Source organism: Sparus aurata, chromosome 16 (assembly GCF_900880675.1).
Source record: "Sparus aurata chromosome 16, fSpaAur1.1, whole genome shotgun sequence".
Lineage (NCBI taxonomy): Eukaryota > Metazoa > Chordata > Actinopteri > Spariformes > Sparidae > Sparus > Sparus aurata.
In genome coordinates, this window is record NC_044202.1 from 27,826,324 (window position 1) to 27,854,225 (window position 27,902).

At 41.1% G+C, this 27,902-nt stretch overlaps 1 protein-coding gene and 1 long non-coding RNA gene across 14 annotated transcripts in view; one reads left to right on the forward strand and one right to left on the reverse strand.

The window, feature by feature from the left end:
• The window catches only part of myt1lb (myelin transcription factor 1-like, b), a 117,277-nt gene extending 114,457 nt beyond the window's left edge, over positions 1-2,820 (reverse strand). For 11 of the 13 annotated variants that reach the window (XM_030443331.1, XM_030443341.1, XM_030443333.1 and 8 more), the window contains exon 1: positions 1,933-2,210. Coding sequence is in view for 1 of the 13 variants with exons in the window: in XM_030443336.1 (XP_030299196.1) it covers positions 2,649-2,668 (20 nt within the window). In the remaining 12 variants the exon portion in view is untranslated. Of the gene's footprint in view, positions 1-1,932; positions 2,211-2,648 lie in introns of those variants that run through there. The other 2 variants (XM_030443336.1, XM_030443330.1) reach the window with 1 other exon arrangement.
• Positions 2,821-18,300: 15,480 nt separating this feature from the next.
• Positions 18,301-26,854, forward strand: LOC115597441 (uncharacterized). Its single transcript, XR_003987104.1, has 3 exons — positions 18,301-18,481; positions 26,422-26,571; positions 26,665-26,854. It is a non-coding gene; the product is annotated as an uncharacterized LOC115597441 (long non-coding RNA).
• The last annotated feature ends 1,048 nt before the right edge of the window (positions 26,855-27,902 follow it).

The window sequence follows — 27,902 nt, forward strand, 5'->3', positions numbered from 1 at the left end:
TTTGTATTTTTTTTAACATTTTAAAACTGTATATAAACATGAATAACTTTTTTTTAACTAATAATGAAAAACAAGAACACACTGTTCATAGAGGCAGAGACTCTCACACATTACAGTACCTTTGTACAGTGCTTGAGTACATTTCTTATGACCTTACAGTCCATATTCAGCAATCCCATCAACACCCAATTTCCTCTCCCCTTCAGCTCTGACTAGCCTGTTGTGATTATGAGGGGCTGGGTTCCTCTACTTTCATACCAGAAAGAGAGGGAAGGAGAGACAGAAAGAGAATAGATGGGAATGGGGGGGAGGGTTCCCACAACGTTGGTCTCAGTGAGACCCGGGTAGCGTGCTTTCCCTCTATAATTTAATCACACTCGGCTGTCTCCCTGTCCTCGGCTCGCTCAGCAAAGCACATCAGGCACCATGGTGGCACAAACACACACACAGTTGCACACACTCTGCACGATGACACTAGTCTCTCCTAACAAGCAAGACATTTTCTTTCAGCTAAAGGAACATTCCAAATAACATGGCTTCAACTCATGCCAAGTGGCTTGTCTTGACTGCCTTGATAATGTCACACAATCCTCGGTAAGACACAGAGTACTTAAGGCAATCATACTAAATACAAAGGCTCATAATTCTTGCGGTGTGTAGGGAAGTGTAGTACAAAAAATGTACTACAAGCTGGAAATGGTTAGAGGATGGAATGGCTACAGTGTTCACAAGCCTGTCTTTAACCATTCTCTCAAGCTTCTTTCTACAAGGGTTTGACAATTAAGACTGAGGTCAGACTGAATCTAAAACAATAAAGAATTGATATTGGTATAAGAAGACTTTTACTAAACCTACATGCTGTGGCTGGATTTCTTGTAATAAAATGTCTTCTTTGCATGGCAAAGGCGGTGTTACATCCATCATAGTATCCCCAAATGTCACCAAACACTGTCTCCATCATTTATTGACACTCATTTTGACACACTTTAGGCAAGGAAGAGCACACACAAGTAGCTCACTTCGTATTTGAGCTTTGTTTTGTCTTGACGTAATGAAACATGTTGCAGTGCATCTGCCTTCTGCTGTGTATTTACAGTATATGCCACCCACGGGAGCACCCACAGGCACATACAACAACATCTGCATTGTCACAGAGTGCATCAGAGAAATACTGTGTGTAGGATGAAATATAAACCGAAAGGACTACTGCATGCGTGTCTGTGTGTCATTGTTTATTCAGGCAACTCAACCAAAGAGTTAACTGTATTTGAAGTTGGAAACCCAAGCTCTCCTCCAAATTTAAATCTTATCTTGTCCTCGCAACCTACTAGATCTCAGACTGACAGCAAAAAGAATACACAACACACAACAAGAGAAAATTATTTCAGCTAAGGATAAAAGCTCTTCAAGCATGTGGGAATATTCATATATTTATGACAATAACAATATACTATTCAATGGTTAAGCATATGTACAGTGATTAGAAATGCCTTCAGAAAACTAGTGGAAGTTTACAGCAGGAGTATAAAACATACAGAACAAACTTTTAAATGGGTGCCTCCATTTGACCGCTACATTGACGAGTTTCTTTGTGAAAGTAGAACTACATTCAATATGGAAAACACCATTCATTTAGTTAACAAAGCAGTTCAAGAGTGTCAAAAGCTATGCTAACATACACGTAATATAAGCCGTCCCAGAGCAACATGACTGGAGCAATGATAAACTAACCACATTTTTTTATGGACATAACATTCCATAACTAAACCTATGTGAACAATACAACTTGCCAGAGCAACAAAAACTGCTAGAAAACTGTGTAGAATTCAAACCATAAATAATTTAACTGCCTCAGATTAAATCATGTATATCTTTAATCAATGGAAAAGCAAAGACATAAGATGATGCCATAAACAAGTACAAGTTACCTACCAACTGCAGTCTTCTCCTTAAACTTTTCCTTTTGCTCTCCAGAATGCGTTTTCCTTTCCTTTTACTTCTTCTTCTGTTACTTCTCTCCCTTACTATCTCTCAATTCACTTACTGTGATCACTGCAAAGTTCCGCTCTCCTCCTGCATGCAAATCATTTTTACGACTTGAAAGCTGACTGGGAATGAAGGAGAGAAGAAGAGCGAAGGGAGAAAGAATGACAGAGGGGTGGTAGAGTAGAGATAATGGTTGGAAGGCAGGCGACCAATCGGCCCGGAGCCTAATGGAAAAAGGGAATCAGGACACACCAATGAGGCGCAACCTGGAGAGAGAGAGAGACAGAGGGAGAGAGAGAGAGACAGAGGGAGAGAGAGAGAGGGAGAGAGAGAGAGAGAGAGAGAAGGAAACAGGCGAGGGAAGGAGGGATGGCGAGAGCACAGTCGGGAGGAGCAGTGTAACGCAGACCGAGAAAGACATTGAGGCAGACAGAAAGCACACAGAGGGAGCACAGAGAAATAGAGAGAGGTAGAGAGAGGATTGCTGCTTATAGCGGGTGAACAAGGTAGGTTGAGAGAAGCAAGCATCCCAAAAGAGATGGAGAGACTGCAGATCAGAGAGGAGTACGAAAAGAAAGAAAAGCAAAAAGAAAGAGAAAAAGAAGAAAAAGAGAGGCAGAAACAGGAAGGAAGAAAGGGAAAGAAGGAAGGAGCTGACTTACCCGGGTAATGCTAGTGGCATCCTTCACACACCGTCTCGCAGACTCCACACACACATACACATGCACCCACCCCAGCGATACAGGCGCACGCCTTGCTGCCGCTGAGACTAACCAAAAGCAAAAACAACAAAGGAGAGGACTGCCAAAGCTGACTGGTATACCCTAAAGCAATTGTGTCTGTGTGTGTCTGTAATTGTGTGTGTGAGTGTGGATGCGCGTGCGCGTCAGGAAGAGAGGGTGGGAGTGTGTATTAGCATGTGTGGTGATGGTTGAAGCAAGCTAAAACATTCTCTCTACTTTCTTGGTCCTGTAAGCTGAACTGGTTTACTTCTCTCTTTTCCCCTCTTTTTGTGTATCTCTGTACACTGCATGTATATCCTCCAACACTCAATATGTTCTTTCACCCTCCCTTGCTCTCTCTTCCTGCTAATGTGCCCACCCTTCCTCTTCTCCCTCTTATACATTTATTCAGGGCTGCAGACTGTCTGCTCCCAGAGTCAGTTCTTCCCACGGGCCCTGATGGAGATGGAGGGAGCGAGGTTGGGAAGGGAAGGGAAAGAAAGGGAGAACAGAGGAGGAATCAGAGTGATAGTGGGCCATGTGGAACATGTACAGTGAATTTATTTCAAGTGGGAGAGACACAAATTTGTGCCTTTTAAAAAGGCAAAATGAGCTCCACCTGTGGGTCAATGCACCGTATTTGGCTTGGGATCATTCAAAGAGTTGGGAGAGAAACAGGAAGCTAACTTAAAGGAAGTCTCTGGCTGAACGCTGCCTGGCTGTTGAGTAACACCCCTCTACTCTTTAGAAGTTGAAAGAGCATTGGAACAGGCTAGCTGTAGCCATGTGTTCAGTGATGAGCACTGGTAATGCACTGCCCCTAAACAGAGGACAACATTTACAAGATAATCATGCTCGAACCATAAAGAGGGAGACATTCATGTGCACTCTTGTGTGAATGAAAATGGGAATAACAACATAATGAATTCTGTATCTACCTAGATATGCCAACACAGAGAATGCTAATTTGATCCCTGAGACAACATCATAATTTGATTATAAATTATGTTAATTTCTTACCAGACATGAGGTGCTAATTCATTCATTTTCCACCAGTGGGGGAGACAATACTGCAAATAAAGTAGCCACCCTGTAGACAGAGCAGAACATTGGGGACTTCTCATATGCTCATTTGACAGCGTCAAGCAACATATCCAAATGAATTTATGTTTAAAGATAAATATTTAAAATAACATTCAAAGACATGGGCCTGTGTTGAGCTCTTCCAATCCAGTATACATATATATGAGGCACATTGTTTTGATCTTCCCCACAACAATAACCAAATCAAATGCCATACACGAGTATTTTACTGAATCAACAAGCACAGCTCTCTCCAACAATGCTGCCAAGTAGTTGGGGAAAGCATGATAAATACTCTGGTGGGTTGGGACACAGATACCCTCAGGGCGTTCAATATTAGCAATTTCAATGCCAATCAAGTACAATTAATTAACCCAACATTCTTAGACAAATAAACAAAAAGGGAGAGATAAGGATGAATAAGGACCCTGCCTGTACTTTGAGGAATCATGACACACGATGGACATTGACAAGCAGTTATCGTATTATGATGCTCACTCATGTATCAGAATAGAATCATAAGTGCCACTAATATTGCAGTGCAGTGCTGGCTAGTAACATCGAAATGTGAAAAAGCTTTTTTAAGCAGTGGTTTTCCATCGGTCGAAAAGTGATTACAAAGTGAAACAGTCTGTGGTTAAAAAGCCTGAAGAATCTGAATAGTTTACACTACTTATTCACTTCACTTACTCATTTTTTCAGCATACCCCGAATATTACCCTTTCTTACAGTCAATATTTTGCTGTGCTAAACACAGGCGTAACTGAAAATATTACTTGCTGCATTCCATTAATGTGCATGTGCCAGGACTTGATGTCTGTTGGCTCCCTGATACTACATTGATGCTATTACTTTCACTTGAACTTCTAATTTTTCTGCTGTGACGAAAACAAAAAAGCCTGTATTGAGAGAAATTTAAAAAAACAAAACAAACTAAAATTATATAAAGTATTATGGCAGATGTATTACAACTAGCTGATTTACTTTCATTGCAAGGTCATTCCGAACATACCGAAGCAAAAACTAAGCGTTGAATCACTTTTATCATGTCACCATTATGCACTAAAGTTCAATGTTTAGGTAGACTACAGTCGTTTTAGTGCAACATGGTAGCAATTTAGTTAACAACATTGGGTTAAGTGTCAAAAAAGGTCTGTTAATATAGGATGAACCCAACTTTTCTTTAAGACCAGCTAAATTGAGTTATCAAAGTCATCCTTTCTTTCAATAATAGCTAGCCCAGCCACTAAACTAAAGGTACAGAAGCCCTTAAAAGCCATGGGTCAAACATATGTTTTCCTCACTGTTTCTATGGTCACAAGTTCTATATTATCTGTTTTCTTGTGATTATTTGTGTCATTATCAAAAGAGCATTGTTACCCTGAGATAATGAGATAAATTAACCCGTTATCAACTGAAAACAAAATTTTGTTTCCTCTTATTAATTATTGCTTATGTTCATTCAATCAGCAGTGCAATGCTGGCATACATGGTGTCTTGACAAGTCTAACAGCTGATTAAAGCTCAAAATGTATGACCAAGGAATGTTTTTTATGATCTATGCATCAGACTGAATATTAAGCTTATATTTACTCTTTGTTGGGCAAGCTACTTGGAAAGTGTATTGAGCTAAGGTACCAGTTAAATTAAGCTACCCCCCCGCCAGAGAAATGTAGCAAGCTAAGCTATAGCAACATGGTAGTTTATAAGTAGTTTAACTACATCAAAGCTATTTTTATATACATATAAAAAAAATATATAATATATAATATATATAATATATATATATATATATATATATATACATACGTATATGTATATTGGATATACTATACGTTATATACTTTAGCATATTAACATAATTAAACAGTGTATACTCAGTAAATAGTATATTATAGTTCTAGTTTATGTTAAGGTTCTCTAGTCTGTATTCTAGTTTCAGCTTTTATATTTATATTTGATATGTGAGTTAGTCTATTTAGTTATTGTATATAATTCAGCCTTTAATTGTATTTGTTTCTTTTACCTACCTCATTGTTTTTGTATTTGATTTATGTCAAGTGGCTGTAACACTTTAATATCCCTTTGGGATTAACAAAGTACTCTATCCAACTACCAGTATCCTATATAACTGGCAGTCTCAAATGTGGTATTTTTTATTAGGCAAACTCTGTACTAGTAGCTATATCTACATACATTTTACGCTAATAATTTTGACTAACCACCATACTTTGGTTTTACAGAAATTGCATTTTTGTTGTACCCTCTGCTGATTAAAAATCACAAAAGTAATAATTCAGAGTAATGTAAACTCTTCAAATGTTTCTCTGTTCCCTTATTTCCCCACCTCTTACCCCTATATGTAACGTTAATGTATTTGTTTAGGTTTGTCTTTTTGTCTCGGGATCAAGGTCCTCCTCACCCGCTTCCATCTTTCCATCAAGCAACTCACTCAAGCTCACCTGTCTGTATTCCCCTGCAGCAGAGACGTTGTAGGCATTGGTCCAAGGATTGGTTCGTGATGTCACCGTCATACGGAAGTGCTTCTGTCGGCTCCACATACACAGCAATGTATGGCGGTGGCATCACTGGCTGATCCTTTTATTTCAGACCGCAGCAGAAAGCTCCACTGCACTGAGCTTCAGAGATGTTTGGATAAATGTAGCTTGTGTGGATGCTACCGCACTACTTGGTCAATAAAAGAGCTAAGCTACTGAAAAGTTATTTGATTCAGAAAACAGCGACGTTACCACCACGCTACTGAGAGGTGTAGTTAAACTATCAACGTAGCAGCGTTACTGCCCAACACTGTACTTACTTTATATACCATTCAAACACTCACCAACATGCATGGTTTCTTTGTAGCCTACACAACAGCAATAAACAGTGATGGACAGTAAAAGCATTTTTAGAAGCTTACACTGTGATGAAATCCGTCACAGACTTAGAGATAACAAACACTCTAGTCCGTTTCTCCTTAAAAGTGTCTGACTCTAAAAAGTTTGTGTGGTAACAAGCAATAGATTATAATACAATTGTTATGTTGTTATGCCTGTAGCAGCCGTAAGCTTACGGTAGTCATAATGTAGGTAACACTTTACAATAAGGTACACAAAATGCATGAAGCATGAAGACAACTCGTGAATTCCTAATTACTGATAACATCATACTGAGTAGTTACCCAATACAGATTCCATAGTTACTTATAACTTAATCATATCATTCATAATCATATATCATATAGTCTTTTCTCCAGTAACTCATCATTATTTGCTATATAGTACTAGAATTTCAATTATTGAGGAATTACCACTTAATGATTCATCAACTATCAAGTCGTCCCACTCTTTTGAATCTTATGAAGTCATTTGGTCATGATAACCATCTTTGAAAACTGTTTGTTGTCTCCTGATAATGACATGGCCTAAACAACTTGTGATCTCAGGAAAACCAGAGTGATAGAGTAAACAGAGTGGCGACACTCCCATAGGCCTCTGTTGTAAAGAATGGCGGTGCTTTTTTACCACCTACTTCCGAGTTATGGAGCTCGGATTACTTCCAAACACTGTCATTTGGGCGCTGGACCTCATTCACTTACATTGCTGCACATCGAATAGTTCCAGAGGTAAGTTGCTGAAATATCGACCTCTTTTGCATTGTCAACTTGTAGGTAGACTACAGTCGTTTTAGTGCAACATGGTAGCAATTTAGTTAACAACATTGGGTTAAGTGTCAAAAAAGGTCTGTTAATATAGGATGAACCCAACTTTTCTTTAAGACCAGCTAAATTGAGTTATCAAAGTCGTCCTTTCTTTCAATAATAGCTAGCCCAGCCACTAAACTAAAGGTACAGAAGCCCTTAAAAGCCATGGGTCAAACATATGTTTTCCTCACTGTTTCTATGATCGCAAGTTCTATATTATCTGTTTTCTTGTGATTATTTGTGTCATTATCAAAAGAGCCTTGTTACCCTGAGATAATGAGATAAATTAACCCGTTGCTGAAATATCGACCTCTTTTGCATTGTCAACTGTCTATATCGTATCAGAGGCCCTTTGTGATGCTTATACTGATCTTCACTTGTATATGCACAGCGTAATTATCTATATTTTATCTTGGTTGTTACAACCAATTTTCAAGCATTGCCTGCTAGCTAGTTAGCTAGCGAGACTTCGCCAGCTGTGAATAGGGTTGCCACCCGTCTCGTTTTTCCCAGAATTGTTCTCTTTTTTCATCAGCTGTCCTGGGAAAACATAAATCTCTCCCGGGACACAATTTGTCCCGTTTTTGTGGGGAAAATGTATAACCTTCGTTCTGTAGTCTAGAAAGGTTCCCATCAAAGACGCATGGATTAAAGTTCTCCGTCACTACGACGAATTTCCGTCATTCAAACTTCAAAGAAGCGACTTATGAGATCGATGTAGATCGGAGGAGAACAAGTGTTGGCTGATCTTTATTGACAGATTGTCACACTCTACAGCCAATGGTATCGTTAACAACGTGTGCGCGCCTGACCAATGACAGTGTAGCGACCCACACAGGGCGGGATCTAAACACGGAGCAGCGCTAAAGTTTAGCTGCTTAGCTAGCAAAGACTCGTCGTGCTGCTACGTTATCAATTCGTTTTAAGTTTAGTCAACATGTGAGAACTCGTCTGACACGGAGAGTCTCCTGTTGTGTGCTAGATGTGTGAAATAACAACTATAGTCTGGACTTTGTCTGCAGTGTATCTGTGTAAACGACTTCATCGTCTCTCCCTCCCCTCTGGCACCGTCAGTTACCTTGGTTACAGGAACGCCCTGAAACTTGATAATAATCAATAATAAGTTTTTGGTTAGTTTGACTGTACAAAATCATGAATGTAGCCTGATTGTAGCTCAATGCTGAAATCTTGTATTATAACATATAGAACAAATGTAAAGCCTCAGAACCTCTTTGATTATTAACAGTATGTTAGTGATGACAAAAAGGTGATAACTCGCCATCAGACTGACAAGGCTGCAAAAGTTGCTGTTTGTATGATGTATTTTTCTGTTAAACAATAAGAGGCTCACTTTAAACAATATCATTATTAATAATATTAATTAATGATAATGATGATGAGAAGAAGAAGTAGCAAAATGGCGTACTGAAAAGTTCTGTAGATGGTTGATTATTTGAAAGAGTAAAGCAAAAAAAAGGCAGAGTTTGATTTCATAGATTGAAAATTACATTGAAAAGACAAAAAACATTTTAAGTGTGAATAGAACAGCTGTTCAGATCATCCTCCTGTAAAACACTGTTGGTAAAATATTTAAACTTGATGTCTGCATTAGAGAACATGGTGTGGGGTGAGGCTGTAAATCTTATCTTATTCTTTTAGCACGTGTCAAATAACGTGCCATGTAACATGTTATACAAATTTTCTGCCATATGTGTTTTGTGTCCAGCTAAAATCTCTAAAATTACAATGAAAATCCACGCAAAAATGAAAACATGCAGCCATCGCCACTTTTATGCAGTCAGCATCAGGGGTGCGTGCGTGTGTGTGCGCATCCTCATCCCAAGAGTTCATAGTAATTCGGATCAGATTGCAAAACATACATTTTTCCAGTTGTGTTAATACAACAAATTGGTTGTTATTGTCTTTATGAATAAATGTATTAACAAATGATTAAATTACTGTGTGTCTGTCCTCCTGTTGACATGTTGACCCCCCGCTGCAACATTTGGTCAAGTGTCCCTTTTTTTCCACAAATCCAAGGTGGCAACCCTAGCTGTGAAGGTAACGTAAGAGTCCGGTAATGAATCGCTAGCAACTTTTATGATGTTTGGTAACTAACAAGCAGGATTTTACACGGGGTTTACTTATTTTGGCTTGTATCTGCTGAACCTGACCATGTCAGCTTGTTAGTCCGTTATGTGTGTGATATAAGACTAGTTCTAGCTGCTAGCAGTAGTAGAAATAATGGGGCATTTGTGATAAATATTTCATTGAATTTTGGGACACACTAACTTTTCATTATGTGATGTGTTGTTGGCTGCACTTAATTTTTTGTACTGTTCCGTGTTCAATTTAACATGGTTACTCTCTTCCATGTAGGCTACTGCGCTTTATTTTAAGCGGCTGCTGCTGGTGGTGGTCACGGCGGCTGAAGATGGAGGTCACGGCGACTGACAATGGTGGTCACGGCGGCTGACGATGCTGGCGGTGGCTGCTGCTAATGGTCTGCTAATGGTCTGCTAATTTGGTTCTTGTCCTGAGTTTTTTTTTTCATTTGGTTCTTCATGGTTGCGGTGTCATGGATCACCTGCCCCTGGTTTTTGTTTTTCTTGTTCACACACACAAGCACACATTCTTGTTGTCTGTCATTGTTTAATAAAAAATACTTTCTTTAAAAAACTTCATTTGTATCAGCCATCCTTACATTGGTGTCTCAATAACTGTAACAGGAGTTACAAGTGTTTTGTTATAATAGTTAATTGCTTAAGTTACTTGGGTTGAGTTACAGCTAATGTTACCCTTACTCTTACTCTGTGCACAAACCCAGAATCACAGAGAAAAATCTTAATAGCTCTGCACTTAGTTTTTATTCTGTAATAGTTTTGATAATATGTGTATGGCTTAATCTTAAATAATGTAGTAATATTCTTAACATGATCATGTTTCATGTTGTGGTCCTGGGGGTGGCCACTTTCATCAGAAGAAGTGAGCTAGCTGCTAGGTGAATGCTGAAATGGACCATGGCAGACCTCTTAGTGCTATCATGAAGCTAATGGCTGAATCAATTTATAAGCCAAATCACGGGAATCATTAATACAGGCCAGTTGCGCTAAAATGAAAATCATGAGACATGTATCATTGGATGAATGATAATGAAAAGAAAATTTAAACATGAACACTAAGCTTTTCCCTCCAAAAATGTAAAACTTATCAAAGTAATACAGCTTTTTGTTGTCACCCTGCCTTTCAAAATGCAAAACTGACTTTAAGAACAATGTAATAATGCCATAAGAGCTGAAAAAGCTTGGGTGTGTGTTTTTTATTAATATTTACCGTTCAATAACGCAGTCGCTGCTGTATGTCCCATAGAAGAACATGACAGCCAGCCTGTGTTTTGGAACTATTGGGGCTTACATGAACCACGTGACTGCCCCGGCGGTGACTTCACAGAGTGTCACAACTCTTTCTCTTTATGGCACTGAGGAAAACGACAAAACAAAAAATGTTATCTTGTGATATTGAGTCCTGATCCCAAGAAAACTAAAGTCTTTATGGCGGGAAAATGAAGGAAATAATATGCTTGGCCCAAGGCCATCCATATGAAGCGAACGCAAACTAGCGTACATAAAATTAACTACGCAGTAAATCTTTTCTTTAAACCTTCTCTAATTTGACATAGGTTACAAACTTACACTTTGTATGGAAAATGAATATACTGTTTGATAACTCACCTTAAATGTGATAATTTGCTATGCTGGAAAACGCAACTCATTAGTTGTTAAAGAAATGTCATGGTTAATAATCTGCTGAATCTGAACTCTTCCAAAGCCGCTGCAGGAGCAGGGCACTGAACATCATCAGGGACGCCTCCCACCCTCTCCACACATTCTTTGAACTGCTCCCATCAGGAAAACGGTTCCGGAGTCATAAGGGCCGAACTAACAGACTTATCAACAGCTTCCTTCCACAAGCTGTTAGATTGATGAACTGCTGATCTGGAGCATGTGCACTGATGCACTTCATGAGCCCTTAGTCATAGTTTTAGTTTTAAATTATCATATTTATATATTGTGTGTTATTTATTGTCTTCTATTAATGATCCTGGAGAAACGTAATCTCATTTTCGTTGTGCTGCTTTGTTGGAACAACAAAATGACAATAAAGCTTTGATTGAATGATTGATTACTATCAATTAACGGCAAGTGGTTGTTGTAAAGCAGCCTCAGCAGGATTTATCTTTGAAGGATTAGGAGTATTAACCTGGTCATATGTAACACTAACACGTGACAACATCGTGTTAAAGGTAGAGATGCACCGATCGGCAACCAATCGCAATCGGCCGATAATGCCCCTATCGGTTTTGATCGGAGTTCTCAACATAGATCACATCAGGCCGATCAGATGACGTTTAAGTATAAAGACAGTGCATTAACTGCATGCAGGGAGGGAATTTCATGGCCCCTGTTGCCCTGCGCCACAGTGGCCTCTGTGCCCCTGGCCCGGTCAGCGTAGCAAGCTTGCCCTGAATTCCAGCCACCTGAGTGCACAGTAGTCACTCACAGTAACTTTAGTGAGTCCGCGGTTCGCGCAGGTGGAGTCTCATCATCATGATGATCTCACGTGAAAGCCTCTCAAACAGCAGCAGCAACGTCTCAAAACAGAAGAACGAAACTTACAGCACAGCGAGCGAGCGCAGCGTAACGATGATACGTAACTGACTTATGTGGTAGGATTTAGTCCGGTAAAGTTGGAAATATATTCACAGATTCGAACTTCCCAGATCAATAACTCATAAGTGCAACCTTGTTAAAACACAAACGACGGCTCTGTCATACCGTACTACGATAGACAACGAGCTACAACCGTATTTTCATCAAAACGAGCGTCTGGACATTAACTCTGGTCTGTATGGTCAGCCAGCTGTGAGACGAGGGCGCAGGGACCGTCTACAAAGTGCAACACAGAAAATATAAACTACAAAAAATTCAATAACTTCACTTTTATTCAGAGTGTAGTGTCACCAAAATCACTCCACACATCAGTGGTCTATTCTACAATTTTTCGTTTGGAAAAAATGTGCTTTGCCATAATTTTGGGGAATTTCTATTGGGAGAAATATTCAATAACACTAATATTCAGTGTGGTGTCACAAAAATCACCTCACCCTAACCCTACTTAACAAAAGCTACTTTCTAATGTAACTTTAACTTGATTTTGGTATTAAAAAAATGTTTTAATACACAATCCATGTCTTATTATAAATTAGGATGTTATGGTATCAGTCTGAAAGGTAAATCAACACATTTTTCTCAGTGGCCTTTGTGCCCTGTCATGTGGCCTTGGTGCCCCTGACAAAAAAAGTGCAGGCCAAATGGACTTGCCCTAAAATGACAAAATTCCCACCCTGACTGCATGAATTCCCACTAGTAAGCTACAGTTACTCTATGTAAGCTGAGTCCAAGTTGCCTCTAAGAGAGTCTCTAGAGTGTGAAATATTGTACATTGCCTCAGCCTGCAATAAAACGGTGGTCAATTCATGATACTTTCTCATCTCCTAATTTTTATACTTAATAATACAATGTCAATGTTGTGTAAAAAGAATCATTAATTAAATATATGAAAGTTACACAAGACAACAATATAGAAGAATTTATGGATTTGACGCTGTGATCGGTGATCGGCAATATTGGGATCTGCAGATACTGCTTTTGGTGATCGGTGATCGGTGATCGGCCCCAAAAATCCTGATCCGTGCATCTCTAGTTAAAGGTATACTGACATGGGCAATCCTGGAAACTTCTATGTAGTGGTACAATCGAACAGTTATTAAATGTAACTAAATACAGAACTCACGTACTGTACATCAGTCGAGTTTTGAGATACTTGGACTTTACCTCCATTCCAATCCATTTTTTGAAAACAAATATTGTACCTTTTACTCCACTACATGTATTTGAAAACTTGAGTCAGTATTTAAGTCAGTATTTATTTTGCAGATTGCATGCTGCATTAGAGCCAACATGCAACGTGCATTTTTAAATACATTTTATTGGAAATCTGAAATCTTAAAAAAACTGATTCAGATAATCACAGAGATGCTAAATATCAGATATGTATACTGTATGTAGCAGTATGAAGTAGTGTTTGATGGGTTTCAGTTGTGTGGCTCTTCCCAGCCAATCACTGTGGGGGAGCACCTTATAAAGGGAGGCAGAAGGCACCTGGTTGTCCTCTTGCCTGACGGAGCCTGGGTCACGTCACTTCCTGCCGCCCTTAACTTCCGCTTTCTCTTGGTGGCAGGTAGGCTGCCGGCGCGACTACAGTCTGGTCTCACGCTGTCCATCCAATTGTTTAATTCTGGTTATTTTATTTCAGCGGCTCGCTTGGGTGTTGCTGCTGGCTGCACATTGCTCACTGCTTGTTGTGTGCCGCTCGCTGTCCGCTACTGGTCGCCGTGTAGCTGATCGCTTTGCTCCATGCCGTGCCGACCGTGATTGCCTGATTGGTATGTAGCGCGGTGACTTTAGCTTCCTCCTCCAGCCACTCGTAAATTGCTCATATCTGTTCTTTTATTGTAGGGTAAAGACACCTGTGTAGCGGCATAGTAACTGCTAACCTGCAAGAAATCACTGCTTCTTTGCTTCGCTGCTTTACCTCACCACTAGCTGCTTTGCTGCTAACCGCAAACAGCTGCACTGCTAACTGCTAACAGCTGCGTTGCTTCTCTGCTCTGAAGCATTGCTTGGATTCACACTTTGACTCACTTTTAGTTGCATCCGCGGTTGCGGTGCTCCAACGCTGCCTGCCTGGCTTTCGGCTGCTCACTACAGCTGGCTAAGCGTTAGCCTTCATCCAGGTCTTGTTTTAGTGTTGCCGTGGCTGAATTGTTGCTAGGCAATGCCATATTGAACTGTGTACTGTCGAACCTGTCACATCGTGTGTGTGTGTGTGTGTGTGTGTGTGTGTGAGAGAGAGAGAGAGAGAGAGGAAAAACATATGATGTAATAAAATCTATGTACACAAACAGTAAATGTGTAGTTAAAATAGGAGACAAACAAACAGCCTTCTTTCCCCAAGGTCGTGGGGTGAGGCAGGGATGCAACCTTAGTCCAATCCTGTTCAATTTATACATCAATGAATTTGCATGTCAATTAGATCAATCCATGGCACCTGGTCTCAATCTGAATGGCACAGAAGTTAAGAATCTCCTGTACGCAGATGACTTGATGTTGCTGTCACCAACAAAAGAAGGTCTACAGCAGCACCTCAACCTCCTGCATACATTCTGTCAGTCCTGGGCTCTGACAGTCAACCCAAAGAAAACCAAAATTATGATCCTCCAGAAGCAGTCCAGAAGTCAGGACAACACACACAATTTCTATTTGGACACCACTAAATTACAACATACAAAAAACTACACATACCTTGGCCTCAACATAAGCTCCACAGGGAGCTTCAACTTGGCTGTGAAAGATCAGGGGTCCGTTTCACAAAGCAGGTTTAGTGAAAACTCTGAGTCTGTTAACCCTGAAATGAGGGAAACTCTGAGTTTTCCGTTTCACAAAGGGAGGTAACTCAAACCAGAGAAAGAGGGGTAACTCTAGCCTGTTTCACAGAGAGAGGTAACTTAAGCTCTCGGTCAGTTACCATGGTAACATACTCTCTGAACCTAACCTGGTCGGGACCAGGTTTTTCTCAACAAACCTCGAGTTTCTCTCTGTCTCCGCCCTCTTTCAGCCACACACGGTATTTGATTTCCTCATTCATTCAGTCAGCAGGCGAGTTTTGGCATAGTGTAGTTCTCATTGATCATTGCAAAAATCAGTCAGTAGGCCTTCATTAAAAGTTATATTAGGTGGCGACTATTTTCACTACCATGGCATGTCCTTTTGATAATGATCCCGTGGATGAAGGTGCAGCATTACTGCGCAGAGAATTAAATATTCGTCGGGAGATGATTATCAGACCGCGCATAAATGTTCTTGCATTTCCAGACAATTATCTTTTTGAGCGGTACCGTTTCACGTCACAGTCCATCATTTACATACACAACCTAATCCGTCCTTACATTTCCAACATTACCAACCGAAGTCATGCTCTCACATCCCAGCAGATATTGTGTTGCGCTGCGTTTTTTTTCAAATGGGAGTTTTTTATGCAACGTCGGAGATGCAGAGCAGAGCGGTCAGAAAAGTGTGCCTCGCCCTGAAACGGCTACTACCCATCTTTATCATTTTCAGCTCCTCTGCCTCCGTTAGAGGTGGCGATGCTGGGCCACCACCCGTTTTACGGGCATCTGCTTTCTTTCTGTTGGCTGAGTAGAAGTCTGTGTTAGTTTAAATAGGCTTAATTATTTAACAGAACATGATATAGATGAGAAGACATTTATGTGTGTGAAAACAGCATTATGTTGGGGATAAAACAACTGTACAGTCAAACAGCCACTTAATATTTACTTTACAATGTAAAACATGATCAAAATGAGGTACCCCCATGAGATTATGCAGAGGTCGAATGTTTTTATGTTTCATCTTAAGCTGCAGCCAAGTGCGCTTCTCAGCCGGGGTTGCACCTAAATGAAATAAATTAATAGGCTACCACTCAAGCAGTTTCCCCCTGTAATATTACTGTGATTGGAAAGGACTACATTTAAACTTACGCACTCACCCGAGCAGCAATGTTCTCCCATGCCGTCTCCCTCTCTTTTGCTGCTGCAGCGGTGTTACACTTTCTTTTAAAAACGTGCTCAAACTTACCGTATGAGCGCATTAATATTTCCAATTTCAGTGGGGTGAAAAACGTAGCCCTCCTCTTCCCTGTTGCCATGGTGACTCGTCGAATCAGGGCTCCATTGATGCTGTCTTTTTATACTTGTGGTGCACGCGCTTAACTCCAGGTTAAACTACTCCGAGTTGATCAAACTAACTCAAATCAGCTGTTCTGGAACCGAAAACTCAGAGTTTCCTATCTCAGAGTAGATCAACTCAGAGTTCAGGGTTAGACTCAGAGTTTGTTGAACCTGCTTTGTGAAACGGACCCCTGAGAGACAAAGCAAGGAGAGCTTTCTATGCAATTAGAAGAAATATCAAACTGGACATTCCAATTAAAATCTGGCTTAAAATTTTCCAATTTGTATTAGAACCGATAATTCTCTATGGCAGTGAAATTTGGGGACCAAAACTAAACCATGAATTTGACAAATGGGACAAAACAATAATAGAATCTTTCCACACAGAGTTCTGTAAGAACATCATGCACGTCCAGAGAAAAACACCAAACAACGCATGTAGAGCAGAACTCGGCCAATTCCCCCTCATATTGAAAATACAAAAAAGAGCAATTCAATTTTACAATCACCTAAAATCACCCCCAGACATACCATCACAAAGCCCTAACCTGCCAAGAGCTGAAGCCAGAGAAGAGTCCCCTCAGCCAGCTGGTCCTGAGGTTCTGTCCAGACAACCCAACATGGCCCGGACAGCCTCGGGACCACAACACCAAGTCAATCAGACCAAACCAAATTATCAACCAACAAAAAGAAATCTATATCACATACTGGAAGGAAACAACTAAAACGCAGAGTAAATTAAAATGTTATCTGACCCTAAAAAGAAACTTCACATTAGCAAATGATCCGAGCACAGTAACAGATCCTAAATGAAGAAAAGCCTTGACTATGTACAGACTCAGTGAACACAGCCTGGCTGTAGAGAAGGGTCGGCACAGACAGAGCTGGCTGCCAGAGGAGGAGAGACTCTGCTCCCACTGTGACCGACAACAGGTCCAGTCAGAACTGCACTTCCTCACCTCGTGCCCCAAATACCAGGCTCTGAGAAATCAACACTTTCCCAAAATAATACAAATACACCCTGAATTTGAACACACAACAAACATGGAGAAACTCCCATATTTACTTGAGGAAATGCCCAAATGTGAGAACATTGCAGCCAAATTCATCATCTCATGTCACGACCTGAGGACAGCCAGTGGAACCTGAGAAACAACTCAGAATTTACTTCTTTTAATTGTTTTTAACAATTTCATTCTTACTTATTCATTTATTTACTTATTTCTTGTATCAACATAAACGCGCACACACACACACACACACACCCACACAAACACCACCACCAACACCAACACACGCACGCACACACACACACACACACACACACACACACACACACACACACACACACAGACTTCCACAGTCTTTGTGCCTGCCATAGACTGAGAGACAGGAAGTGACAATATTTTTTTGTTTGTTTGTTTGTTGTTTTCTTATTTTTGTTATTACAGTCCTGTTGTGACTATGACTGTGATTGAGTCAATCATAACTTATACATAGTATACATACAGTATAACGAATTTCTTGTAAATATTGTTTGCCTTTATTGTTATTATTATTTTGAATTCCAAACGCTTGCTTTGGCAATATGTACAGTGTTACCTCATGCCAATAAAGCCAATTGAATTGAATTGAGAGAGAGAGAACAGTGGGAAAGTTTATTTCATTTTCGTTGTGATCAGTTCTTTATGGCATTTTCTTTATTTTCTTTTGTAACAATTGGTTTCACTTCAACCTGTAATTTTGATTAATGTTAACTTTACAGTAATTTTGGTCCTTGCGGGTTGTAAGTAAATCTAATTTGTGATTATGTAGATTTTGTTAATTCTATTTGATTTGCTATTGTGTTATTAGAGATTTGATCAATTAGGTCTTGATTTCTTGTGTTTTTGTGATTAGTTGCATTTAATTTTGTTTCTGTTCTCACCTGCTGTCCTCTGACTTCCCCAATTCAGGTGCTGAGCCTAGGGTGGTGGATTGGTGTCCCGGTGGCAGTGTCCCTCTTGTGATTTGCACTTTTAGGTTGATTTTGGTTCACTTTTTTTTTACTTCAATGTGTGGTGTTCCTGGGATCCCCTTTGTTTTGGACCCATCTCCCCTACTAAGTCTCAGCCCTGATAAGTTCCTCTTTTTGCCCCAGTGAGTGACTTCTTAATGTTGAAGTTTTAAGACTTTTAAAATTGAAATTAATAAATGTGGTGTACCCAGAAATGCTGTCTCTGCCTCCATTGTAAAACGGACCTGAGTGCCTTATTTAGTTGACAAGTTGTCCTTTAAAAGAACGTAAAGGTTCCCTTGGTGAGACCCCCAGGGTGGTGTTGTTTGGTATAAAATGTATTCTTAACCAAGTGCTGCCCAAAGCACGCTCCTTGTGACACCACAATCACATCAGTCAACCTTTAGTACAAAGTATATTCATCATGTATATGTGTATAATTTACTTTTACTTTTACTTTTGATACTCAAGTACACTACTATACTTTAAATATATAAAAAAACATTTGGGTACTTTTTACTTCAGTGAACGTGAGGCTTATCTTTGCACACTCATGTCTTTGGAGTACATTTGGAAACTGTATTGACATTTTAACTCAATACGATGCTGGTACAATTAAGTTTAGATTTAGACAAACAATGAGGTAGACAATTAATTCTTGACCTTGAAGCTCAACTTCAAGTCCACTTACTCGTTCCACAGTTTTTTCCAACTGGAATGCGGTTTCTGATTAAAAATTAACTGTGATGCTCCACTTTTAGGCCAGCATACAAACTAAGTGTAATAGAGTAATCTGTTACGTGCCAATGAAACAGGGGACCCAACAGCGGACACAGACGGGAGCAAGAGGTAGAGTTCAAACCAGATTAATGTATTGAAACAGGCAGAGTCCGTGGAGGGGGTGTCATGACTGTAGATCTGTTTGTTGGGTTGTCTGGTTTTGTCTTGTGTTTTCTTGTATTTGATTTCCATGTCTCTGTATCTTGTCTTGTGTCTTGTTTTTCCATACCCTCATGTGTCCTTTAAGTTCTCCTGTGTATTTTCCTATGTTCCCTCTGGCTCCCTCTGTCCATTGCCCTGGTCCCTTCATGTTCTCATGTGCTCCTCCCCTTCGTTATCTCACCTGTTGGTCCACCTCACCTGTTCCTCGTCTTGTCATCAGTGTTTGTGTATTTAGTCTCTGTGTTCCCTTCACTCCTTGTCTGGTCATTGTTCTTGTCAGCGTCCGTCTTTGTCCATGCTCCATGCTCCAGTTCCTGTGCCTCTGCCTCTGCCTCTGTCTCTGTCTGTTCCTTGTTCCCCCACGGTATGTGTTTTTGGAGTTTTGCATTTTGCATTTTTGATTTGAACTTTGCCTTTTTCTTTGTACTTTGGCTTGCCTTTTAGTTGCCACTTTGCCCTGCTTTAATTTGCTACTTTGCCTCGCTTTCATTTGCTACTTTGCCTGCTTCTGTTTTTGTGTTCAGCTTTTAAATAAAGCTCGCCTTTTGTTCCCCACGCCTTGCCTCTCGGGTTTAACTGCATTTGGGTCCACCTTCCCCTTTTCCATAGTCTCCCCTTTTACCCCAACCTGACAGGGGGAGAGTTCCGGAGGGGGGAGCAGTCCGGGAGGCTGGATCCAGAGCGGACGAGGGAAGCAGGTCCAGATTGTCAGGGGCTGGAGAGCAGAGCAGAAACAAAAGTCTAAAGCAGAGATCAGGATTACAACAAGTTCAAAGTTAGGAACACAATCTACAATCTGGCAGCGTGGAGGTGGCAGGGCTGAGCTGATTGCAGGATTGGGAGCAGCTGGTGGTTACCTCTCTGCTCTGTCCCCGGCATACCTGACGCCAGGGACGTGAACATGATTATAGAGGGGCAGGGGCTCAAAGTCAGAAAAGGACAGTATGTGCATAGCGCGCGCCAACAATTTTTTCTGACCTTAAAGGAGAACTTCGGTCGATTTAAACATGCAGCTTCATTGCTCAAGCTGCCCTTGAATTGCCAGTACCGAAGACGCGAACACATTTGGTCCAACCATTACAGAGCTCCGTGAACGGAGACTTAGCATTGAGAGCTAACAGCATGGGGGCAGAACTTTACACTGTGTTTTAAGCGTCTTAACATGCTCCACATCTCACACCAAAAGTTATGCAACATCAGCAGACACCTTAGCACACAGCACTGTAGCGTGTATGACTCAAAATGAATAAAAAAGTAGTTAAAACAGTGTGTTTGTGCAAGCAGCTACATATCGGTTTGTTGACATCCGTGTCTTCCGGTAGCTAGACCAAACTAGTATATCCATCGAGTGTGCACTTAACAGACTTAACAGGCTATTGGAAGGCTCATGGCTGTAACATGGACATGTACATTAAGAACACAAAAACAAAAATGCTGGAATACGTTTCCGTCTCCGCCAGTGAGGAAGTAAGCGCACGCTCGACGGATTGACTAGTTTGGTCTCGCTACTGGAAGGCACAGATGTCAACGGTTACACCCCGCCTTTCCGAAACCCTGCTGTTCCGAACATAGACTTCAATTCATCGTAATGGCGGGGTTTCCCTTTTTTTCAGTCGAAAAGTCTATTGGGGAAACCCCTCCATTCCGAAACCCCCTAACTCCGAACGGACACAATCAGAAAGGAAACGGAGGCTGTGCATTTATCCTTTTTTCCTTTGTGGGTTCAAACGGATCATGTGGCTGATTAACCGCGAAACAAGCCTACTTCATATTAATGACATAATGCTCATTATGCTTCAGCTGGACAAATGGCTATGTTGAATTGAAATTACTTTATCATGCTAAATATCCGAAATTAGGGATGTCCCGATCCGATCTGTAGGATCGGGATCGGAGCCGATCTGGGCATTTTTCCTCTGATCGGAATCGGCAATTTGGAACGTGGACCCAAACCCGATTTTTATTTATTTTTCTTTTAACGTCAGAGCACAATTTGTGGCAGAACGCAGACGCGCGCGTGGCATTACTCTGGCAAACCTGTGAATAAAGTGTCTGCAGTGTGGAAATAACGCCAATTAGAAAGCGAAAGATGCGATATGTAACATCTGCTATATGGCCGTTTTGCGGAGCTGCATTTTACTACTCATTTGATACAGCATATACAAAACAAAAACTCATAGAATACAACGTGTTCACTCAAGAGTACAGGCAAGGAGACCAAAGCAGCAAACAGTCGCGGATACTTTCAGTTATGAGAAATATCCTCAGCGACATGTCCACAAATAATACAGAGAGGGTCATCAAATTAATCTCTCTGGATAACCAGCTCATCTCCGTGGTAGAGGATCAGGGTTTTCTTCGTCACCTGGAGTTTTTGAATCCCCGGTATGCCCTACCATCTCTGCATTACATTTATTCCACTTTCGAGTTACAACATGCCGGTATATGCGCACTAGTTTCGTGGGTCTCATACAGCAGAGCATGTAAAGCAGGCAATCCAGGAGATGCTGAACGCGTTAATAGACAAGCAACGTGTCCACGTCATTTTATGTGACAACGTAAAGTACATGAAATAAGCAAAGGATTATATGGAGGTACCAAGCGTGAGCTGCGTCTCACACACACTTCAGCTGGCTGTACACGAGGGTCTGCTGTCACAGTGCAGCGTCACACACTCACCTGCTAACACAAGGAAGGTGGAGGCCAGTGTTGTAATAGCATAGGCAGAATAAGAAAGAGCCATATGAAAGTATAGACTTTGTTTCAACAAAATAATAAAAACCTATTAAGGAATAGCTTAGATGCAGGTACTTTTTTTCTTAATGCAGCTGTATTATCTAGGAAAATATTAGTTAAGGCTAAGTATCGGATCGGGACTCGGTATCGGCAGATACTAAATATTAAAGGACTCGGATCGGGATCGGGGTAAAAAAAACCTGATCGGGACATCCCTATCGGAAATTGTATGAAAATTACTCCAATGCATTATACCGATCTTCAGACATATTCAGACACAGCTTGATATGGGTTCTGAGCAAAGGAATGTCTGTTTTCTACCCCGGTCTGTTGTCAGCAGGAGCGGGGGCTGCAGGCTCGCGCCTGGGTGAAGTGGGCTCAAGCCAGAGTTCAGCCGCACTCGAGCCGAGCGGGGAGAGAAAAAATTTGTATTTATTTTGCTCTGTGGGAGATCTCCCACAACAGAGTGGATGAGAAAGCAAGGGGGACAGATCTGCCCAGCAAACATCAGAACGCAGAGTGCAGCCTTTGTCACCTGGTTCAGCACCTGGACAGCTGCCTGCGTAACTGGATGTGGGATGCATGATGCATTTGAAGCCACGACATTTGGTTTAGAAACGTCATATATAATAACATTGTTTCGAGTCGTAAACAGTTCTGTAAGTGGAAGAAATAAGAATCAATTAGGCTATTAGTGTTAGTCCTTCTTCATATAAAGTTGTGTTACAGTCGCACAGCTGGAGACCGCTAACAAAGTCAGAGACAAGAGAGACAATGAATGAAATCCCGCGAAATGATGTGCGGTCAATATGACCGCTTCTGGCTGAAATAGGTAAAACAAATCACATTTTCTTTTCCTTTTGTGTAATTTATATAAAAACTATTCTCAATTCAAATACAGACACTTTTAGAAAAATGGTTAGAAGTCTGTAATGTTTGCATTTTGTTTACATCGCAGATTGATAACTTAATTGTGATAATGTTCAAAGTTATCATCATTATTATTATTATTATTATTATTATTATTATTACTATTATTATTATTTCACATAAACACACACACAGCAAGTATAATGGTACTGTGCTAGGTATTCTTTTCGTGGTTCTTGGTGCTTGGAGCAATAATGTTGTTGTGGCATTCATGCCAATAAAGCGAATTTGAAATGAATTGAATTAATAAACCTTCAGATTCTTGCCTATAGACTGATAAGTGTTGTGTTTACAAATGAGCAATACATCCAGATTCCTTGAGATTTGTATTGGGAATTTAAATTTAAATGTCAGGCAATGTTTTCTTCATGGAAATTATTTTTCGGGCAAGAGAGAGGGAGCGCGGACAGGGGATCCGTTGTGTGACAGCGGAGTTGAGGGTCAGCAGCTGGATTTTGCACGCACAGTCAGTAGTATTAGTAGGTGTTTGAGGTTTATTACGTTTGCAGACATTATTACATTCAATGTAATTATGTAACAGCCTTTGCGCTTTTGCCTTACAGCGCCTTTTGCGTGCGCACAGTTTGCCTGTGTAGGCCCATGGTCATGATAATCCGTCTATGGCTATAAGAGATGGATACACAATCAATTTCATGTAGTGTTTATTGAATCAAAAATACATAGTTAGCTTATTGTCTTCTCCTCTGCTTTTTTTTTTCAAAGACAAACTGAGCAGCAGTGCTCAATCCACTCATACATTGTTAACCTTCCACAAAGACAAGTTTTGTTAAAACGAACGAGCAGAGGGGTCATTCCCCGGCAGATCGCACCCATGGGCCACAGTTTATTTCAGAGTTGTGCGAGTGCGGCTGGAAGTGGGGATTTCAGCACCACGGATAGTGCGTGTAAAAAGATTAGACACGTAAGAAACGTTTAAATGTGTTTGCTGCAAGCAAAAATATACTACATAATAAATGAAGATAGTGACAAAGGCCTATTAGCAATAAAAAGCAATGAGTTGTGTGAGTGCGGCCGGTGAGCGGACGGCAGTGTTTGATGTAGGAGGTAATGTAAACTTGAAAATCTATTTCGGAACAGCGGTGTTTAATTTCGGAACGACGGTGTTTTGAGGGGAGGGTCGGAACAGCGGTGTTTCGGAGTGGGGGTGTTTCGGAATGGTGGGGTTTCGCAATGGAGGGGTGTCGGAATTTCACTGTGCACCCGATGTGAACAAACCGATATGTAGCTGCTTGCACAAACACACTGGTTTAACTACTTTTTTTATTCATTTTGAGTCATATACGCTACAGTGCTGTGTTGTAAGGTGTCTGCTGATGTTGCATAACTTTTGGTGTGAGATGTGGAGCATGTTAAGACGCTTAAAACACAGTGCAAAGTTCTGACCCCATGCTGTTAGCTGTCAATGCTAAATCTCCGTTCACGGAGCTCTGTAATGGTTGGACCAAATGTGTTCGCATCTTTGGTACTGGCAATTCAAGGGCAGCTTGAGCAATGAAGCTGCATGTTTAAATCGACCAAAGTTCTCCTTTAATAACACAATATGTAGATTAACTTAAAATTAGTAAACACAGTACTTATAGAAAGCTAACTACTTAGCTGTGTATCCTGTGTAGCTGTGAGTGATATGCAACTGCCATTTCTTTTGTGTCAACAAGTTATTGTCAACATGAGTTTATTCACATTATCATAATACTGAGGTTTGGAAGACGTGCTATTCAGCTGCAATTCTTAAAAAGCAATCAAACACTGGTTTATTATTAGGCTATTTATTGGAGGGCAAGTGCAAACTAGAAATACAGGCTACACATCTAAAATGTGTCAAAACCAAGAAATTACTACTGTGGATGTTAGTAGGAACAGCAATGTTTACAACAGCAAAGTTGCAGTAAACTCAATATCTGAAAGAAGTTTAAGATTTGTGGCAGATAAACAGCCGACACAGACAGCTGTCATATTATTCTTAACTCTCATTAACAAGCAGTTAGCTTAACAAGGACAAATGGACACTCTTCTGAAATATGACTCATATTTAAGCACATTGAATAAGTGACCGGCGACTTGTTAGCCCCCACAAGGAAGTTATGTTCATGGATTTATAACTCACAAAGCCTCAAGTCGCTCCACTGTCACGTCTCATCTACGTGCGTGGTGGAGTTCTGATGAGGCAGCGGCTTCTCTCTCTCTCTCTTTGTCTTCTAAATAAGAGCTTTACATTGCACCCCATTGGTGTTTGGAACAGGGTTCTTAGCGGGGGGCTTTTAATTTGAAAGTAGCGACGTTGGTAGAGAGAGACAGCGGAGCCGCAGCGGACAGAGAAGCGGCTTTAGGCTCAACACACTCACACTCACACACAACACCATATTACGAGGAAATACGTGCGTTAGATAACCGTAGCGTTTTTATACCCCTGTTTTTTTGACATCCCTTTGCACAACAGGATTTTATGTATTCATTAAAAAACACACAAAAAGGGCATTTTATAATATGAAGCAAAAAGGGCAGGGGCTCAAGCACCCTTTGGGCCTTAAGGCCCCCACACACCGCCCAGACGTCCAACTGCCTTATCCGACCACTCTCCGACCACTCCCTTGCCTCTTGTCTGACCCGTTCGGCAGAAAAGTTGCATTGAACACACCGCTTCGACGTGCTGCCTACGCCACAGTAGCGTGTACGTTCTGCGCTTGCGCAGATGCAATAAGCGGGTGGCGCTTGTGTTGTGAGTTGTAAACGAGAACCTTATGCACGCAACTCTCTTTACTTTCGATCAAAATGAAACTTAACTATTTCCGATAAAAACAGCTGCATACTAAACATGCAGCGAGGAATTACCAAACTTACACAAATTAATTCGTCCTGAACGGACGTAGCAACTAGTCTGGTGCCACTACTGCAAAACATGAAAACGGGGAATGACGGAACGGAGTGCATAGAAAAACAAAGCGCACACAGTATTCCGTCCCTCCCACACACCGCGCTGATTCACCAGCACACCGCCAATCAGAACGGCCATTCAGCTGGCACACAACCAATCAGAGGATCCAATGGCTCAGACGTCCGACGGCCCTCATCCTCAGACTTCGCATGCTCAGTCGGATCCGACAACGTCCGCGCGGCTCCGAAAGCTTCCGACGCAGCTGAACACACCAAACATATATGTTCCCGACCTCGTCCGAGTCTCTCCAAACGCTTCAGATGTCCAACGGTTGGGCTGGTGTGTTCCTGCCTTTATGTTTGCACGTGCCTGCCTGACGCACACAGACACACACACACACACAGACAGACAGACAGGGGAGAGACTGGGGAAAGGGCATTTAACCCCTGGAAGTAGAGGGAGTGGCTGAGGCAGATGTAACATAATCTAAATTGTCACTAACGTGTTAACATTGTCATGTCATTGTCATTGTCATCTTTTGGTGGCCTTTTTGTGTAGTTTTTTGTGCATGTGTTGTTACAGAGGTGCTCTGGTGAGGCTGGGCGTGGTTTTCCTGTGGGACGGAGAAGCTACCTGTGACATACACCTGCAACACATCTAATCAGCAGTGCCAGCATATGTATTCTGGACCTCCCTCTGCTCGCTGCCAAATTATTTTGTCTACTGTATCTGGTACGTGGTCAAACTCTCTCTCATTTTGTTTGAGTCTCTCTAGTTGTTTATCGTTCTCAATTCATCTAACCTTGCCTGTCCTTCACTTTCAAGTGAAACTAATACTCTGTCACCACACTACGACCCGGCTGCCAGCACTTCTGCCACCAGCCCTCACTGAACTGTGTACCAAGAAACCTCTTACTAGCTACCTTTACTTTCGTGAGTCTCCCATAGTCTCCACTGGATTCACATGTGACATGTGACTGCCTCCACCTTCAAAAATAAAGCCTTTTAAACCCTCTCCCTGTCCTGGTGTCTGCTCCTGGGTTTAATATAAAAAGCAACCTTTACAACTGTAACAAACATGTGGATGTCATTATGGAGTCTACTTAAAATAAATAACTTCTTGAATGAAACTCTGGAGCCTAAATAAAAGCACTTGAACATGTCTTTCTGTCAGAAGGCTTTGTCATGCTACAACATTAAATATGTATCACATACAGTATGCACATATGCACTACAGAACAACCATTTGTGGAGAAATATATTTATGCATTTTGTATGTGTTATTCTCCAGGAGATATGGGAAGTGTGTATACACATTGTGCATACACTTAAAATGCATTTGTATATTTAAAACACTGGTACAACTTCTCTTCTTAGTTAAGAGTGAGAAGGAAGTGATTGACTGAACACACAGAGACAGAGTGAAAGATGGAAAACCCATTGCAGGAGGGATGGAGGTAGCTAGGGAGAAGGATGTTGTTGAGGTTAGGGGTGTTGATACCAAAGAACCAAAGAAGGAGGAGGAGGAGAAAAGACATTTGGTGTGTTTTGGGACTTGAGACGATAGAGTGGGAGAAGGTGAAGGCTTGTTGTTCAGTGGGACCGAGGGAGAAGAGCGAATGGGGATGAGGGGGAAGGAGAAGAGGAAGAAGAGAAAGAGTGATACCTTAAGGGAGCGGAGAGAGATGTACAAGGGAGGAGAGGCTGCATTGCTGCAGTTATGGTAGTAAGAGAGAGAAGGAATAACAAGCCTCAGCCTGCTTATGTACAGTATGGTGTGTTGAATGGGATGACAAATGTGCCAGACATGAAAGACCAGAACACACACAAACCCTAAGGGAGCCACTTCAGCAGGACCAACTGAAAACACTGAAGTCCAATCCTTGTTAAGTTTCTGGAAATGTTGAGGTTTTAGCACAGTGGAGTGAACATTTACAAATTACAAACTTAGATATGTTGGTAGGTTTAAGTGTTGATTCCACTATTTTTGACTCAATATTCTGTATCTAACCTTTAAAAAGACGTGAATTTATCATATTAGTATAAATCTATATACATGGACA